General features: G+C 54.4%; 1 protein-coding gene across 3 annotated transcripts in view; it reads right to left on the reverse strand.

The window, feature by feature from the left end:
• CCN4 (cellular communication network factor 4) overlaps positions 1–15,065 on the reverse strand; it is a 35,642-nt gene extending 20,577 nt beyond the window's left edge. For all 3 annotated transcript variants that reach the window (XR_012784460.1, XM_075549232.1, XM_075549233.1), the window contains exon 1: positions 14,819–15,065. Coding sequence is in view for 2 of the 3 variants with exons in the window: in XM_075549232.1 (XP_075405347.1) it covers positions 14,819–14,887 (69 nt within the window). In the remaining variant the exon portion in view is untranslated. The remainder of the gene's footprint in view (positions 1–14,818) is intronic.
• Positions 15,066–19,370: the final 4,305 nt, after the last annotated feature.

Below are 19,370 nucleotides of genomic sequence, written 5' to 3' on the forward strand. Positions count from 1 at the left end.
GGAGGCTTTCAACCAAGAGTTAGTTACAGCTGAGTCTCATCATCGGCAAGAGTTATATTCTGCAGCATCCCTGCATCAGTGTGTTTGCTACTTAATTTCACGTCAGCCTGAAATATACAAATGTGTAGGAGTGGGGTTTAGCTCTCTCTCTCTCTCTCTCTCTCTCTCTCTCTCTCTCTCTCTCTCTCTCTCTCTCTCTCTCTCTCTCTCTCTCTCTGCAGATCGAAGTCCCACGGATAACTAGTACACCACCAGGCTCCTGTTTAAAGGTACCTTCGTATTGTGGATTTGTTCATACTCAACCATAGCCTGTGGGATATAAAAAGACTTTTCCCCAGCTTTGTCTCCCCCAAAGATATGCCAAACCTAAGAGGCTGTTTGCCAGCACATGGTGGGAGGTCAGATGCTTAGAGATCTTCTCCCTGAAGCCATTCAGCCATCCAGGGCAATCAGACTACTGTGGGGTCCACTGCAGGTGGGGCTCACTCCCTATTGATAGGTAGTGATTGTTTCTCTGGAGAGCCAGGAACAGGTCAAATCTGCTCAGTGACATCCAAAGTTAGGTTGCCATTCTGAATCTGGGATCTGCCCATCTTGTCACATGTGTGCCTCCAATCCTTCACCTTCCTATTCCATGTATACCCCTAAATCGTCCCCCTCCCATTACTGTATTACCTATAGTACTACCCCTTCCTGTGACCTATGTCTTTACCTGTAATCGGGGACTTGCATGCCTCCAAAAGATATATAAGCCTTGGTTAGAAATAAATCGCTTGCTCTCCTGCCATTCCCACCTTCCACATCCCCATGTGGACCACCAAGCGGAGCTGAGGTGGGCATGCTACCATGAAATGTGTCTGACTCCTTCATTTTACTCTCTCATCGCACGTATTCGCTATATCTTTACTGTAACCCTTACAGAGGATGGCTGCACAATTGCGTCTGCCGGGGCTGGGATGATTTGTTAGGGGCTGGCTACCCTGACATTGGCCAGCCACACTGTGGCGTGTGTCTGCGGGAAGCCCGTTTAACACATACATTTTTCTATATAAAACTTGGCTGTCTGCTTCAGGAAGGCCAAGCCGTGAAAACCCCGTGCAGCTGCCCCACTCTGCACCCATGGAGGGTCCTCAAGGCCTAACCAGTGTGATGGTACCTGTGTGAGTCCAGTTAGACTAGAGGAACCAATTCCTTCACATGCACATGTGTACAAGAAAGAGCTTTATCTGCAAGAGCAATTGAACATTGAGAAAACATCCCAGCCCAGTCCAGATCAAGTCCCTAAGTCCGATATTAACCCCTATGTCTGATACCAATCTGTAAATTCCTCTTCAGATTCACGCAACACATGAAATGACGCTGAATGCAGGAAGATCACAGACCAGTGGGTGGAAAATCTTGTGGATCCAATGGCAGTGGAAGTATCTCAGTGCTGGCAGGGGTCTCCATGTGGCTCCTCCAGCTCCAGGGCTCTAGTGTAGCTCCATGTGTCTTGTCCACAGAAATGTCTCCTAGGGAGTGAGCCTGTGCCCTGCCCCCAGTAAGTTATTCATCTCCTTAGTGACCTCCAAATGAGGTCATCAAACTGCGACCTGATTGACAGGCTAAACTCCACCCCTTCACTCTTAATCCTCTCAAATTGACACCAGATGATGTAACTACCACAGTGAGTGACCACAGCACCGTGTTCTAGATAAAGTCACTGCCAACACTGGATTATCAAATACTGAGCTATGGGGCCAGGTCCCTGCAAAGCCTCTGGTCACAACATTCCTATCGGCCCTGCGACACAGAGCCTCCTTCTGTGTGTTTCCGCTTTGAGGGGCCCCTTCCTTGTCTAACATTCTTAACCCGTTGGCACCAAACTCCCGGCCAACAGCTGCTCACACCCTAGCGGAGTCAACCTACGATGTGCATTTTCTCCATAAAGAACCCCACAGGCGCCTAGCCTGTAAGAGCACCCAAGAGCACTTGAGCAATGCCTCAGAGACAGTTTAAACCAGAAAATCACCACCAAAAAGCATAGCACTTCAAAGCCGCGTGGCACCAAGCAGACTCTGAAAAGGACCCTTGCTTACGGCCCGAGAGCCAAAACAGGCAGGCAGCGTGTCCCCTGATCCAACCTCAGTGGGCAACGTGTGCTGGGAGACCCCAGGATTCAGTTAGACGCTTTCATTGCCTGTGGGTGGTGCAACGGTTCATCTGTTCACTGATCACCCACCCGAAGCACCTCGCAAGGCAGGCGTAGCAGCCGGCTTCTGAATTCTCCGTCTTGGAAACCCCTCGGAGCGCAGATGTACTTCGACACTCACGTGGTTGCTCGGAGTCAGGAATGACCTGCAGCAGCGGGCGAGGCAGGATGGCTGAGCCTCGGTCATTTCCCAGTTTCTCTGCCTCAAAGCCTTTGCCGTGCAATTCCCTGTGACCTAAATGTCGTTCCCACTTTCCTTCTGGATACCTGCTGCTCATCCTTCAGGTCTCAAAAGCCCTTCCCTTGGAGAGGACTCCCCTCACCCTAAATCACAGCCCCTGCCCGAGGGTCTCGTGTGCATGTTGCGTCAGGGGGTGGCAGTTGGTGTTAGAACAGGGACCTTCAGAAGGATAGGGCAAGACCTCCCCAGCTCTCTCCTGCTCCTAGGAACCCGCTCAGTGCCAGCACAGAGTACGGCCACAGAAGGAGGCCTGTAGGGTCTGACCCCTAGGTCTCTGGGTGTCCCTGAATCCTCTTTCCTGTTCTGCTCTGTCCTCACTGAGACACGGACTGCCATTTCCAGGCTGCACAACCAGCTGTGGGCACCTTGGCACTGAAAGGTCTCACGAACTCAGGGCTCCCTGGGGTTTGGCAGCTTTCATCCAAGGTTGCCTGGGAGTCATGAGTGCACCCTTGTTTGCTATTCCAAACCTCCATCAGCAAACAAAACCAGACACACATACACACGCGCACACGCAGCACACATGCATGCATGCGCTCTTCGTTCTGGAGAAAGGCTGTTTCTTGTCCAGCGGTGGCAGGGCAGCCTTCCACCTTCCTGATGACCACGGCCATCTCTGGGTGCTCAGTCCCTCACGACAGACTCTTGGCAGGGAAAATAAATGACTGTCTACTCCAGGAAGCTCTCCCTCTTCGCCAATTCCAAGCTTCCTTGTTCCCTCTTGCAGTGGTCTGTCTTCCTGACTGGCCTGTGAGCCTGCAAGGCAGACCTGTGCCTGCTTGCTCTCGGGGTGCCTGAACCCCAATCAATGTCCAGCACAGAACGAATCAGCTTCCTCTTTACTAGTTGAGTGATTGGAGGAGCGTGGCAGGGAGGTATCCGGGGAAGTTCAGGGCAGCCGGAGCTAGGGCCTCTCCTCTGAGCACCAGTTCAATGTGGGGTCAAGGAAAGAAGAGGGGGTGGGGTGGAGCTGAGGCAGTTGGGAGTAGGCTCCAGACCCAAGTCTGCCTCAGTCTGTCAGTGTGGCTGTGGACAAGCTCCCCAACCTTTCTGAGCCTCAGGGGGTGTGGGCACAATGCTGCAATCGTACCCAACAGTGGGTCAGGAGTGCTGAGGGCCTGTAACCTGGTGGACACCCCCACGTGGTCACCATCCAACCTCCTGTCTCCATAAGGAGTAGAGACACACCTGGGACCTCCCCTGGAAGGAGCAGATTCTTTGCTGTTGGTGCCACCTAGTGGTGAAGGTCTCGGGCCCTGGGCCCAGGAAGGAGCATGCTTCACAGGAGCAGGCTGGACCCCTGAGAAAGGGTTGTTCAACCCCCAAAGGGGTCTTGACCCACCGGTTGAGAACCACTGCTCTAGATTCTAGCATCTGACCTTATAGAACATGCCCCTGTAGGTTTCTGAGACTATAACTCTTTATGGGAATAGAAAACTTTATCATTCTCCCAGGCAGCAGTGAGTGGTTTTGAACTGCTAATCATAAGGATTTCAGCCCAATGCATTACCACTACACCACCAGGGCTTCAACAGCTCCTGGGACTCCTTAACTATAGGGATGGTGGCCTAGTAGGCTATGCACTGGCTGCTGACCACAAAGTCAGCAGTTGGCAGCTCAAGGAGGCTTTCCACTCTCATAAACAGTTCCGGTCTCAGAAACCCACGGGGGCAGTTCCACCTTTTCATGTAGGGTCGCCGTGAGTCAGAATCAATTCAATGACAGTGAGTTTGGGGTTGCTCTAGACATGGCCCAGAGTCTGCAATGGGTGGCACCCTTGCATTTGATATTGGTTGCACCCACACTTCTGTGCATCTCCCAATGACACTGCCCACCATAAGCGGAACACAGGCCCGAAGGACGCCTGCTCTGTGATGTCACAGGCCATGCTCTGTTCAGGATAGTTTGTGTAAGGATGGATGATGGGTGTGTGGGGGTGCAGGGAATGGGTTTGACGGCAATACGTTTGTAAGTCTGTACCTGGTGGCAGCCTTATCTCCTCATTTATGAAGTGGGGGAGATGAGGTCTTCAAGCAGCCCTTGGGTCCTTCCTGGTAGATTTCCATGTAACAGGTGAGGACACTGAGGCTCAGAGAGGCTTAGCAACTCGCTGAAGACCTCACAGCTGGGAAGTGACACATGGCCCTGCGAATGCCTCCAGAGTCTTCACGCCTAAGTACCACACTGCCCATTCATTCGTTCACCCACTGAACAGGCCATGAACACCTACCAGTACCAGGTAGGTGCTCAGGTGAACAGGACATGGACCTTGCCCATGGGGACCACAGACTAGAGGGGTCCTAGCCATAACCTCCAGAGCAGAGGGTTGTAATGAAGTTGGGTCAGGCTGCTGAGAGCCCCAGCAGAGAAGTAAGCCCCCTTGTGGGTCTTCAGGGGCCCACTGCCCCTTCCTGTGTCCTCCAGGCCTGGCCAGAGGACTGGTCCAGCCTGGACAAGCTCTGGGTGAACAGTATCATATGCTTGGTGCTCTGGCTCCATCTCTGGTCTGGGAGTCTGACTCACATCATCCATGAGGGGGCGGGGTTGAGGCAGGAATGACCAAGCCTGCCCAGCGGAGTCCCTGGGATTCTTTGGACAGGATGGTCAGGAGCACTGGGATCAGTTCACGCAGGGGGTGTGGGGAGTCATGCAGATGTGCAGGCCCCAAGCCAGCCCTCCAGGCCAGCGGGACGCTGCCCACAGCTCCCCATCCTCCCCCGTGTTCCCCTCTGTCAGTGCTGTTAAGGACAGCAGCTGTTTAACATGCCCTCCCCCAGGGGCTGGGTCCCCTCAAAGAGCTGCCCCGTCAGAGGGTAGCCTAGAGCAGCAGCATGCCCTGAATATCCCCATCCGTGCAACCAGGTGATATCAGCAACAGTAAGGTTAGATGAGCCTGGGCGGCTGCTAGCTTAAGTCCCCCAAGGGTAGCATCCACAGGACCAGCAGGCAGAGAGTGGCGGTCAACTCAGAAGACAGCCCCTGGGCTCACTCGCTGACCCAATTGCTGTATGTTGTGCTGTGCGCATGTGCAGCCACAAGGAGCCCTGATGGCCCAGTGGATTTTATGTTGGGCTGCTCCCTGCAAGGTCAGCAGTTCGAAACCACCACCTGCTTCTCTGGAGGAAGACGAGGCTCTGCTCCCCCCCAAAGGTTTGCAGCCTGGGAAACCCACAGAGGCAGCTCTGCCCTGTCCTATAGAGTCACCATGAGTAGGAGTTGACTTGGTGACAGTGAGTGTTTGCAGTACTGACAGGTCCCTAGATAGGGACAAGGAGGGTTGTCTCCCCCAAATGCCTATGCTAACTGAAAATGAGCTGTCCATGCCGCAGTAAAGGGGTTTGCAGGCAAGTCAGGCACACTGATTAGACATGCACGGGAAAATCCAGAACTGAGCATGCCCAGACCCAAGTCACCTAGGCCCAGGTGGGAGGTACACCTGGGCACACAGACTAGGTACCTGTGACACGACATCACACAGATGCACCTAAACTCAGCCAATAAGATAGGCCAAGACCCTCAACCCCCCTACTCCCCGACGCCAGTGGGGACTGCAGCATATCAAAGCTGGCCAAGGGCAGGCCGCTCTTCAGTTGTTTGCGTGGGCTCTGTCAATGAGGGTGAGCATCTCCCATATGAATGGTGCTTGAGCACCTTTGGGCTCTCTCTGGGCCTGCGTTCGCTGGCCTCTGGGGACCACCTGCTCTTGGTTCCGCACGCATGGTTTTCATGCTCCTGTTCTGGGATTCTTCTCACGCATTTTCTAGACAGCCAGGGGCACACCTGAAGTCATGGCCACGAGATCCCCCCGACCTTCTAAGCATTCGGCATCCCGAGAGGTGCAGACAGTGACCTCACTCTTTTGGCTGCTGAGCAGAAGATTCCAGGTTCACTCCCCCAGAGGTCATGCAGAAGAAAGGCCAGGGGATTGTCCCTGAAAACCCTAGGGAGCTCCGTCCTATTAGGACACATGGCGGTCGCCACACATGGGAGCCAGCTCAATGGTCACTGATCACTGGCCCAGCTCCCCATGTGAGCCCACTGGTCCTCCCACAGGTGGAGTGATGAGTCCCGCACAAACCAAACATCAGTGCTGCTGACCCCTAGCAGGCCCGCAGGACCCAGGGGAGCTGCCTCCCGGGGTTTCTGAGCTGTGGATCCGGTGGAAAGCAGACTGCCACGCCTTTCTCACACGGAGCTGCCCACCTCTCGGTTTCCAGCTCATGGCTTCACCCACGGCGCCTCCAGGACTCTTCTCTGAGTTCCGGTCCTCAGATCCCTCAAGCTCGGGACCATGCAGCCCCAGGCAGACATTGCCCCCTCCACTCCTGAGTGTGGGCAGGCCTGCGCTCTCATTTACTGTCACCCCACCCGCACTGCGCCCAGCCTACCTACTATTAGCTTGGAGCCCAGACTAGCCCGGGGCTGGGTGGGGACAGATGGTCTCTGCGTGCTGGAATCTTCAGAATTCTCTTTCTCTTGCTGATGGTCTGTCACCCCAGCTCAGCCCCGTCACAGAGAGAAGGGAGGCCAAAGGTCATAGACCCTCAGGCCGGCAGAGACCCCAGAGCCCCAATTCAGAGCCTGACACCAACAGGTGTACAACCTCAGGGTCACCAAGGAAGGCAGGCTTAGGGCCCGGGAATGGGCATTCCTCCTCTGCCTTCTCGGCCCAGCCCAGCTACACCACTCTCCTGCTGCCACTGAAGACGCTGCAGCTCCGACAGGCAAGCGCTGACCGGCTGCTGTCCGGGGCCTCAGGGCGCACACAGAGACTGAGCTCTGCTGCTCAGGGAAGAGAGGCCCGGATCTGTTTCCAGAGTCAGCCATTGCAGACTGTGTGGAGCACTGTTCTATTCTCACAGACACACACACACACACACACAAATACACATACACACATATACACATATATACACACAAACACACATACACATAAATACATACGTACCTACATACACATACACATACATATACATAGGCACACATATAAACACAAACATGCACACACACATGCACATAGACACAAACATACACTCCACACACATATGCACATACACACACACAGAGCAGGGCTGACTGGACAGCCATGTTTTTGTTTCCAGAGAAATAGAAGGGTTCTCACTGCACAGTAGCAATGGTCAGCACCAGGGACAAACAGGACGGTGGGCACAGACATTGCCATCGGTCACCTAGGGCTCTCTGTCCTGACGGAGGGTTGAGAGGGATACATCTCACCCATAATCCAAATCTTCATCTCCTTCCTGAGAAGCACCACCAGCACTACCATCCCCGCAGTGGTACCTACACTATGTCATGTCAACTCGACATATAAAAGTGTAGGGGTGGCCTGCCAATCAGGTCACAGCCCCAGGACCTCCCGCTCTCTGCCTTCACTTTCATGCCAGCGAGTCCCTCTGAGACCTGTCAGAGTCCTGGCAATGCTTCACTGCCATTGGATCCCCAAGGCTTTGCATCCATTAGCGGGTGATCTTCCTGCAGTTGGCATTATTGCTTGTGACTGCGTGAGTGTGAAGACGGACTTATGGACCAGTATCAGACTACTGGACTTGGAATGAGTGGGGACACTTACAATTACTTCTTGATCTAAAGATCTTTCTTATACGTATATGTCACTGGCTTTATCTCTCTAGTCAACCGGGTCTAACACAACCACCACCACCTCCATCATCCCCATCACCACCAACACCAGGACCATCACCATCATCCCCATCACCACCAACACCAGGACCATCACCATCATCCCCATCACCACCAACACCAGGACCATCATCCCCAGCACCAGCAACACCAGTGTTTCTTTCTCCCACTCAAGCTGGGATCCGCCGCTGTTCTGAACAGTGCTTCACTCTGTCCACTTCACTCTCTCCTCCTACCGCAACCCCACAGAGGCGGACTGATACTCTGCCTGGTTACAGAGGAGGAAAGTGGCTCAGAGAGGCTGAGCCTCTCCGCTGAGGTCACACAGCTGGTAAATAAAGGTGTTGGGGGGAGCCCTGAGAAGCGTCCCCTGCTCCCCTATTCCTGTGCCTGAATGTTCCCCATGTCAGCTGCCACCAAGGCCATCCCTGAATCACGGTGGCCCCCCACACAAGTCCACGAAATGCAGCCTGGTCTCTCCGGGGTCCCACACTGGGACCCTGCTGCCCAGCAGGATGGTGAGGCTGCTGGGGGATGCCCAGTTTTCCACCTGCATGATTTCCACGGCCTTGTCTGAGGCCAGGGAGGGGAGACTGCAGGACCAAGGTGCTGCCTGGCCCTCGGCACAGCCTTGTGTCTCCCAGGAGACCAGATTTTCCTGCCCCAGACCTGGCCCGGTACCCCAACCCCTGAGCCTGTACTACAAGCCCTGTGCTGGCACCCCAAGCCCTGGGCCAGCACTCCAAGTCCCATGCCCGCCCCCCAGGCCTGTGCCAAGGTAAAAACTGAGGTTGCCTGCTCTTCCCTGAGGACTCTGGTGACAAGCATTTCCAGCTGAGGAGCTGAACCTTCTAGCAGCCTCTGCCCATGGAGATGGGGGCGTGGGGGATGCACGGGGCCTGAGCTGGGGTTTGAAAATCTCACTCAGATCCAAGTAAGATACAGCAGGTAAAGCAAGGCAGACTGTTTAAGTTCTGCCCTGCTTTCAGAGGAGCTATTTTGACCAAAATAACACACACTCTGCTTTTTTGTAACCGCACCCTCTCCCTGTGAGGGATCTTCAGAAGCTCGATATGCTAATTTTTCCTTTGCATGTTGTAAAAAATTAGCATAAAAATATGACACCCAAACCCACAAGTTCCAGGAACGAAGAATGAATTTGCATTTCACCACCCCACCCCCCATACCTCCTGCGGGCTTATGCAGACACCCCACCCCCTCACACACACACCTTACACGCACCACTGTGTGGGCATACACCCTGAGACACCCCGCCTCTTGGAGACACACATGCGCACAGACACACCCCGCCCCTACCTTGGCAGCTTCGACCATCCCACCTGCACTTTTTTGGGGGGAGAGCAGGGAGGGAGTTGTAAACCTACTATGTGTCAATCCACACCCAGCACCACAGACCTACTGCGGGTCCGGGGCTTTACCTTACAGCCCTGACTGTCCAGGTCCACAGTTGTGAGACTCCCCTCAAACACGCACACGACCACCCCTCAGGGACAGGGAGCTGGCGAGGGGAAGGAGTGAGTCCTGATTACCTACCGAAGACACTGCATCTGGTGAGGTAAGGGACGTGCCCGGGGCAGAGCCCAGACCCTCGGATATTCACCAGCTTCCCCCTGAGGCCTCCCTCAGAACTGTGGGTACATGCCAGCCATCCCAAAGTCTGCAGGCAACGTGGGGACCGACAACATGTGCACCTTCTTTCTGCAAACCCCGTGGGGCAGTGAGTCAGAGGCTGGATTGCAAACCTGGGCTCCACAGATTGTTGGCTGTGTGACCTTAGGGAAACCACTGTCCCTCTCTGATCCCAGCTTTCCATCTACATCTGCTGCCCCAATAGCACTGAGATACTCGTGGTCATCAAGGCGATTCTGACTCATAGCCACCCAGTCGGACTCATCCCGACCTTAGATCAACGCTGCCCAGGCTTTCCCAGGAGGTGGTCTTTACAGAAGCAAACTGCCACAGACTTCTTCCACAGAGAGCCGGTAGGTTCCAAACCACTGACCTTGTGGTTGGGAGCCAAGCACGTAGCCACTGGGCCACCAGGGATCCAGAATATTGCTGTGGAGATTACCAAGAGTCAACCAGCTGGAGTCAGTTTTGATTCATAGCAACCTGTCTGTCAGGGTCTTGGGTTTTCCTTAAATGTTAGGTATTTCGTTGTTAAAATTATACACAAGGCAACAGTTTCCACCTGTACTATTTGGGGACATTGGGGACAATTTTTTTAGTGCGTTCTCTCTGAGTTGATCCCCATTCACGTCAACTCTCAGCCCACTAAGATTCCGGTCTAGTCTTTGAGTTGCTGCTGTCAATTTGGCCCCATCGAGATAGTTCTTCGAAGAGCAAGTGCTCAAAGCCAATCTTTGTCATGATGTCAGCTAAACTATCGCTGGGTTTTAAGCAGACTCCAGGGGATGGTTTGGGTTTAAGGTTTAAGGATTTTCTCAGGGCAGTAGTTTCAGGGGCTTATTCAACATCCAGGGAACCAGAAAGGCTGGATTCCAAGAGAATGTGAAAATCCATTTGGCAGTTTCCTCTCTGTCAGCCAGGATTCTGCTGTGGGATTTTTAAAAATCATAATATTCAGCAGTAGGATTTGGGCACCGTCTTCTTCCGGTCCTCATGGATAAGGCAGTCACTGGTGGTAGACTCAATTGACCACACGATCCATATCCTCCTAGCCCGGGCTCTACTTCTTCTGCCATTCCACGTGACTAGGAACCAATGTCTGTGTCTTGGGCAGCTGCTTTTAAGCTTTGGAGACCCTGGACGCCACACACAAGCTAAGAGGCAGAACAGAAGCACCAACTAGTTTCTTAGGCCAATTAACTAGCATGTCCCCAAAACCATGACCCCAGCTCTGCAGACCAAGGAACCAAAGCCTGGGGAGTGTTTCAGTGTACATCAGCAGCCTCGACATCTACACTTGACAGGTGTACAACTTACGGAGAGCAATGGCAATACAACCTGGTCGTGAAACCTCATGCTTAATCAATGTGATCGTCCCCTTATCTGTAACCTTCTCCATCCCCTCCTTCTCACTCTTGGTCGTCCCTTGATAAATGCTAGTTTCTACACGCTTGCCTTTTCTTGCCTTTCTAGGTAAGAGAGGTCATGCAAGAGTTGTCCTTTTGTGGTTCGAAACCAGGCACTCCTCAGGGGAAAGGCGGGCTTTCTGCTCCCATCAAGAGTTATGGGCTCTGAAGAGATCATCCGCCCTGGATTCCTGTTTCCAGTTCCTATCTGTACCAGTGTACATCCTCTGGCCTAGCCAGATTTGTAAGATAGAATTGGGATCATGATAGTTGGGGAGGTGGGGGGGAGGAAGCACTTAGGAACTAGAGGAAAGTTGTATGTTTCCTCATTGCTACATCACACCTGACTGGCTCATCTCCCTGAAACCCTTCTGTAAGGGGATGTCCAGTGGCATACAAATGGGCTTTGGGTCTCCACTCCACACTGCCACCCTCATTACAATGATATGATTTTTTTGTTCTGATGATGCCTGATACCTGATCCCTTCGACACCTCATGATCCCACAGGCTGGTGTGCTTCCTCCATGTGGGCTTGGACCAGTGGTGTGAGTGGCAATACTGGGAAGGTGGAGGGAGGGTGGGTTGGAAAGGGGGAACCGATTACAAGGATCTACATATAACCTCCTCCCTGGGGGACGGACAACAGAAAAGTGGGGTGAAGGGAGACGTCAGACAGTGTAAGATATGACAAAATAATAATTTATAAATTATCAAGAGTTCATGAGGGAGTGGGGAGCAGGGAGGGAGGGGAAAATGGGGAGCTGATTCCAGGGGCTTAGGTGGAGAGCAAATGTTTTGAGAATGATGAGGGCACTGAATGTACAGATGTGCTTTACACACTTGATGTATGTGTGGATTGTGATAGGAGTTGTCTGAGCCCCTAATAAAATTAAAGTAAAAAAGAGAGTTTCCCACGGGGACAGCTCTCCAGGGCAGTGAGTTTCAGTCGGCGCGACACACGTCTTCCAGCTCCTTGCACATTGAGGCTGGTATCGTGACCTCACTCTCCCAACGAGCTGAGCGCGGAGAGCGGGGCGTGTGCACGGACATGCGCTCCGTGCTTCGGGGATCCCGTCACCTGCTGACGGGCATTTACACTGTTTTCACCGTCTGGCTGCTGGGAGCAGTGCGGCAGGGCGAGGCTGCGCGCCTCCCTTTGAGTCTCTGCTCTTAGGGTTTCAACAGCAGCGGATTCTCCACCAGCTGGTGGCCAGACTTGCTCTTCCAGGGGGCTGCCGTGCGTGCTTAACCAGCTTAATCAGCAGCCAGGCATGTTCACTGCTTCCATGATCCCGGGACTGACTCCATGGGGGTGATTACTAAGGGTCAACAAATGCTTGTGAGACAAACGGAATTTATGTATCCCACACTGTATGCCTCGGGCCATCGGTCACAGTGCTGGGCCACACTCACACAGACAGCCCCAGCAGTGCAGGTAGGGAGAAGGGAGGAAATGAAACGCCGCCCCCACCACCGCGCCCCTCCCTCAGAGAGTACGTTTCTGATCCCCTTTGGTGCAGTTTCTGAAGTCCTCTCCCCAAGATGCCCTCTGCTCCTTTGCTGGGCTGTACCAGTCTCCCTCCTCCAGCAGCCTCCTCCGACTCACCTCCCTCCCTCTGGGCTCTTGGCAGTTCCCACACTCCTCCCCTTCCACGGCAACACCCCAGATCACTTTTCCACCAAAAATGAGTGGGGGTGGAGGCTAATTGGATTTGCATTTCTGAAACTTCCTAGCTCCAGAAGAAAGGGTGCCCATGGATGGCGCTGGCTGGACAGCTGGGGACGGGCTTTCATTCTGTCGCTCCTCTGCCCTCCCTGGGGGCTTTCAGGAAGCTGGAAACACCCAGCCCTTTGCTTTTGTTCCAAAGAATCACCTGGTAAAGAGGGGGAGGGTCGTCTTGAGTCCCTAGAGAGGCTCCCAGGAGGGGCTGACCCGGGGGAGGGGGGAGGCATGTCCAGTTCTTCTCAGGAGCCCGAGCTCCAAACCCTGTCTGCGTCCATCTGGGATCTACTTTGCAGGAATTCCGCCGCCAAGCCTGGCGTGTCCCCAGCTGGACTGATCAGGAGAAGGGGGCAGAGATCCCAGAGGACACAGGCTTCTCCGGGGACTCTCCATAGCTTCTCCGGGGACTCTCCATAGCTTCTCCTGGCCCAGCCTCCTGCCTCCGCCCCTGGTCACCTCTTCTCCGTCCATTCCCTGCCCTCCCAGAGGAGCGCCCTGCTGAGGAAGCCACCTTCCTGAAACACGGGCGGTCTGCGCCCTCTGGTGGTGCCTGGAAAATGCTCAATCCCCCCCCCCCACTCCCCTTCCCCACCCCCAAATTCACTGCCACCCGGTGGATTCCATTCTGACTCCTAGTGACCCTGGAGGACAGGGTAGAGCTGCTCCTGTGGACTTCTGACACTGTCAATCCTGCCAAGAAGAGCAAGTCTTCTTGGCCCCCCCACCCCCACCCCAGTGGCCGGTGGTTGCTCATTGCTGGCCTGGCGGTTCCCAGCCCAAGGCCCCTCCTAGTAAATCTCAGGTTCTCCTAAGAGAGAGCGAGTTTGCTGCCCCTGAGCCCCAGCCGCTTTCTAAGTGGCCCCAAGGCTTCATTTTTTCACGTGTAAAATGGAGCCATGCCTGAAGCTGGCACCATGCCGGGCGTGGCGAGCACACTCACAGGCAGGCTTTCCGACGCGTCCCATGCAGCACTCTGCAAACTGCAGGGGCCCCTTGCCCAGCTCCCGACGCTGGCCACCAGCCACCCTCCACTCAGCTCTCAGCCTCAGCTCTGTGTCAAGGGGAGCCTAAAGCCCTGGGCGTCCGGGGCTTCAACCGGAGCCTCCGTTTTCTCTGGTGAACCGGCATATTGACCTCCAGGAAGCCGCAGGGTAGGATGATCTCTTGGCATTGCCACTGGCACCAGGCCGTGACCAAGCCCCGGGTCTCAGATTCCCTCGCTCAGCCAGCTGTCCACACCTGGCTCTCTCCCGGGGCTGCCACAAGTCTGCTCCTCTGGCATCTTGGGCACGCCGATGTTGGCCCCTTCCTTGCTCTGCCCTAGATGGAGGTGGGCGAGAGAGCCCTCACTCCCACCCCAGGGAAAGTGCCGAGAGCCAGGTGTCCGGGCTGTGTCTGCCCGCAGTGGCAGCTGTGTGGCTGGGAATCGCCTGGCTCTGTCTGCTCAGCACGGAGCTTTATTGAAAGGCGGTGTGTGTGTGTGTGTGTGTGTGTAACTTTTCTTGCCTTTTCCTCTCCCTGCTCCCCACTTAATTTCCAGCTGCCCCCAGAATCTGTCGCTCAGACTCCTCTTTCCAACCCAGAGACTTTGGGAGTATCCCTACCACCTCCTCGACTTCTGAAGCTCAGGGAGGGTGAGTGACCAGCCCAAGGTCACCAAGCCAGCTGAGTCAGTCTCATTCTGTCTGGAACTCAGACCCAGGGGCTGTTCCTCTTGGCTCTGTCTGGGGTGGGAGAGGAGGGCATGGAGGGCCAGGCTGGGTGCACCCCTGAGTGTTGCACCCCACTGCCCTTCCCCCACACTGAGCCGCACTCTACTTCTCACTCTCAGGCCCTCCTTGCCCTCCCTGCCTCTCCATACCTCCTCACATGCCCCCACCCAGGGGCACACAGCAGAATGGGGAGCAGAGCTGGCCCCTCTCTGAGCCTCCCCCCAGGCAAGACTCACCGAGGCCAGCGAGCTGCCCACCGCGGCCACCGTCACTGCTGCCAGCATCCAGGGCAGGAGCCACCTCATGCCTGGACGGCAGTGGCAAAGGCGTCCAGCCAACAGCCCACCGATCCGGCCACCTCTGGGGGGAGCTGGCTCCACACTGGCCCATCAGGAGCCCCAGCTATGCCTCTTCCCCCGCCCCTGGGGGGCTTTTTATTAAAGCAAGATCTGACGTCAGGGTTAAGGACAAGCCCAGCATTTTCCTCTGAAAAAACTTTCCCTGCCTCCCTATTTTTTTTCCCCTCTTTCTTCCCTCTGTCCCCACCTCCAGCCCAGCTTGGCCAGCCTCCCTGCCCTGACAGCTCTTAAAGGGAAAGTGACAGCCTGGATCTCCTACGGGGGAGCCCAACCGACCCCCAGGATCTGGGGCCGTCTGTGAAGGGCTCTCCCAAGGTGGGGTGGGCGGGAGTGGGTAGAGGTGGGGTACAGTGGTTACAGGGGCGGGGTGGGGTGGGGTGGAGGGAGTGCCTTTGAAAGGGCTCCCAGCAGCAGAAAGGCAGAGTTCTCTCCTTGCTCCCGTAGGTCTGCTTCTGTTTCTCATTTGCCTTCCTTCCCTCTTCTCTCCCTCGCTGCCGGCCTTGAGACCCGCCTGCTGAGCCAAACACACGCTGCATCTTCCCTGCGCTGCAGCACACGGCTGGGTCCCTGGCCGGTCCCTGGTACAGTCACCTCCCACGCCAGAGGCCAGCGCTCCTGTCCTGGTCAGAGCGCCTTATGCACACCCACGGCCGCCTGCCAGTGGAGGCTTCTCTCTTGATATGATGCTGGACTGGTTTCCTAGCCAAGTGAACCTTCCAGGCCAGGAAGAAAGGTCAGGCAATCTAATTCCAAAACCCAGCCAGTCAAACTCCTGTGGAGCACTGTGATCGTTCAGGTTTCTCAGATCTCAGTTAAGACCTACATCAGAATTCCCCCTGATGAGATCTTGAGATCTCCTGAGTGTGTGGCCTGCTTCCCACATAAGCGAGTGATGTGGAAGAGCTTGCTGCTTTGGGCTGGCTCTGGATCCTGCATCTGGCTCATTATCTGAGCGCCAGTTTCCTGAACTTAGAGCCTGAAGATCCTGGGAATCATCAGTAACCCGCCATCTGACCTGCCGCCTTTGGATTCATCAGCCTCTGTGTCTTAAGCCAGAAGATGCCTCTAGACCAGCGTCTGATCCGCAGAGTTGGAACTTGCTGTGGCGTGAGTGGTGTCTTCGCTGTAAGCCTATCTGCATGCATAGATGTATCTGTTTCATAGAGAACCCAGTGAGGACTGCATGACTCCATCTGCAGCTCTCTTCGTTCTCTACTGCTGCTGTCTGGGAAATACCACAAGTGGGGGCTGTTATAAATGTATCCATTCCGTTTAGGAGTCTGGGTGTCTGAATTCAGGGTGCCAGCTCTAAGGGAGGGCTTCTCTCGCACTCGGCTCTGGGAGACGGTTCTTGTGTCCTATTCACACCTGTGGGTCCAGCGTTTCTTGGAGATCTCCATGTGTCCTGGCACCAATCTTCCCTGGGTCCAGGTTCTCAGCCCAGGGGCCCTGGGCCCAAAGGACAAGCTCCACTCCCAGCTCTGGTTTCATGATGGCGGTAGGCCCATGGGTTTCTGCTCCCGTGTCTTAATCTCTGTTATATCTCAAAACGGACTGACACGGGCGGATACAGTCTAATTCTGTAGTTCGCCTCCTGCTTCGTTAATGCAGCTACCGCTCATCATTAGTTTCATAGAGGTCAAGCTTGACAACACAGGATGATTACAGCAGATCACAACATGGAAGACCATTACCTACTCCTGAGCGGCGTGGCCTAGCCACGTGGATATCTATTTCAGGGGAAATAAATCAACCCATCACGAGGATGGCATAGGTCTTGGCAGCATCTTGTCGCTTCCTAATCTGTCTTCTGACTGCAGCCTCCGTTTCCCCCGTGTGCCTCTCTTTGGTTCTCCTCATGTGGTCTACAACCCTCCACCAACCCTGCCTCCTGCCACCAGCAGGCCCAGACAGCCTCTTCGGAATGATGGGAGTTCTCTGGGTTGGGAACTCGACAGTTAGCTAGTTATCACTGTAGGTGGCTGAGTACCTACAGGTCTGCCACTGTGTGACCTGGGAGGAGTCATGCAACCTCTAGAAAGGGGGCTGGCAGAGGCACTGGTCACTCTCAGCAGCTCTGGGTCAAAGGAAGCACCATGCTTGAGTCCATCAAGCAGGCAAGAAATGAAGAGGGAGAGAGAGATGTTGTCTCATGTCCTTCGGACATGTAACCAGGAAGGACCGGTCCCTGGAGAAGGGCATCAGGCTTGGGAAAGTAGCAGGCCAATTAAAAAGAAGAGCCTGGATGAGATGGGTTGGCCCGGTGATTGTGACCATGGTGTGATAGTTAGGGGGTTTATTTGTGTGCCAATAGGGCACCCATACGAGGATATGGGTGGAGTCTAGCCTGTCAATCAGGTCACAGTCTGGTGATGACTCCTTGTGGGCATGACCTTCTCATAAGGAGGATCCTGGGAACCTCTCTCTCTCTCTCTCTGCCTTCACCTGCCTACCACTGAGTCACTTGGAGACCTGCCAGAACCCTGGAGATGTGTCCACTGCCATTGGATCCACAAGACATTGTACCCCTGTTCGGTGATCTTCCTGCATTTTGCATCATTGCTGTGGTTGTGTGAGTCTGAAGAGGGATTATGGACTAGTATCAGACTTATGAACTCGATTGGGACTGGACCGGGCTGCTTTCCTGATATATAATGACTTCTTAAAAGCTCTCTCTTACACATACAAGTGGCACTGGGTTTGTTTCTCTAGTCAACCAGCCTGGCACACATGGGCTTACACATAGCAGCGGCTGGGAGGATGGTGCAGGACTGGGAAGTGTTTCCTTCTTCTGGGCATTGGGTATCTGTGAGTCGGACCCAACCGGACAGCACCCAACAGCTACAAAGCACATAGGAAGTGCCCACAACCTCCACCAGCTCAGCTCGGAGGATCTTGGTTGCTTCTTGATTTCTGGGCGAGAGGCACCTCCAGGGCAGGGTTGGAGGAAGCCCTCTTTGTATCTGGGGTCTCAGTAGGTGCCGGAGAACTGTGCAGAGGAGGACAGGGGAGCTGGCAGTGGCTGTGGGGGCCAGGTTCCCCTCACCTCTGCTCTGCCTCTCCCAGCCTGGGGTCCCTGCAGCCAACCTCTAGGTAGGCTCCTTCCAAGCCTGGGATGAGCTTCCAGCAGTTACTCCGACATCCCTCCCAACGCAGCTGTAAATAAATCCCAAAGAGGGGCTGGTGGAGGGGGTTTTCCTCGACCGGAACCAGATGCCCCCGCAGATTCCAGAGACCACATCAGAAGAGACGTCCAGGCCCTGCGCCTGCCATCTGTTCAGGATCTGTGCACAGCCTTGGGATCCTTTCTTTGCCCGCAGACTTCTTCTCCTGTGGCCCTGAAGCCACTAGAGGGGATGAGGTTGCAGAGTACACCCAGGGACATCGGCACAAGGGTGGAGGGAGCACCAAAATGTCTGTGAAAATCGTGCGCAGCATTTTAGCAGAAATTCATTCTCTTTTAATAAACATATCTCCGTGGTTGTTTATAAATAGCAGTCAGGACATTTTTCGTAATCCTAGCTTATTTGTATCAATAGACCTACAAGGCTAAAACCCGGTGCTAAGTGACTTTTTAACGTTTCTCATTGGCTCCACAGGAGCCGTGGTGGTGCAGCGGGCTCCCCAGTGGACTGCTAGGCATGAAGTCAGGCGTTTGAACCTACCAGATGCTCCAGAGGGGAAAGACGAGGCTCTCAACTCTCGTAGAGAGCTACAGTCTAGGAAATGCACAGAACCGAGCCAGCCTGCCCTCGGGGGTCGCTGTGGGTCGGAGTCGACTCAATGGCAGTGAGTTTGGCTTTCAGAACAAGCTCCGGTGGGCGGGGCTTTGGATCCTGTGGTTTTGTTTGTGCTGGAAACACGCACACCCTCTGTTTTAAAAGGTGCTGATGTGGACTTTGTCTAATCTCCTCATGCGCAAGCTACAACATGGTGATCATTAGTATTTACCAACTGATACTGACAACTTTTTAAAAAGGGAAGTAATGATTACAGTAAAATAAAGAGGAGGGGCGGAGTCTTCCACCTCGTGGCCAATGAAGTCACTAAGGTATAATTAAACACAGAAAGAATTTACAAAACAATCCTGTTCTTGGCCTTCGTAAAATCTAAGAAATACCACACGATGCGATTGACAGGTATATTGATAGCATGTTAAACCCACTGCCATCAAGCCGATTCTAACTCACAGCAACCCTATAGGACAGAGTAGGGCTGTCCCGACAGCCTGGGCATCTCTACAGGAGCAGAAAGCCTCGTCCTTCTCCTGCAGAGGGGCTGGTGGGTTTGAACCGCTGACCTTGTGGTTAACAGCCCATTGAGTGATGCACTATGCTGCCAGGGCTCCAATGGCATATTAGTCCATGGTGACAGTGAGTGGGCAGTACAATTTTCTGAGATTCTGCATGACTTGGCATGGGGGAAAGAG

This window comes from Tenrec ecaudatus, chromosome 5 (genome assembly GCF_050624435.1).
Source record: "Tenrec ecaudatus isolate mTenEca1 chromosome 5, mTenEca1.hap1, whole genome shotgun sequence".
NCBI classification, from domain to species: domain Eukaryota; kingdom Metazoa; phylum Chordata; class Mammalia; order Afrosoricida; family Tenrecidae; genus Tenrec; species Tenrec ecaudatus.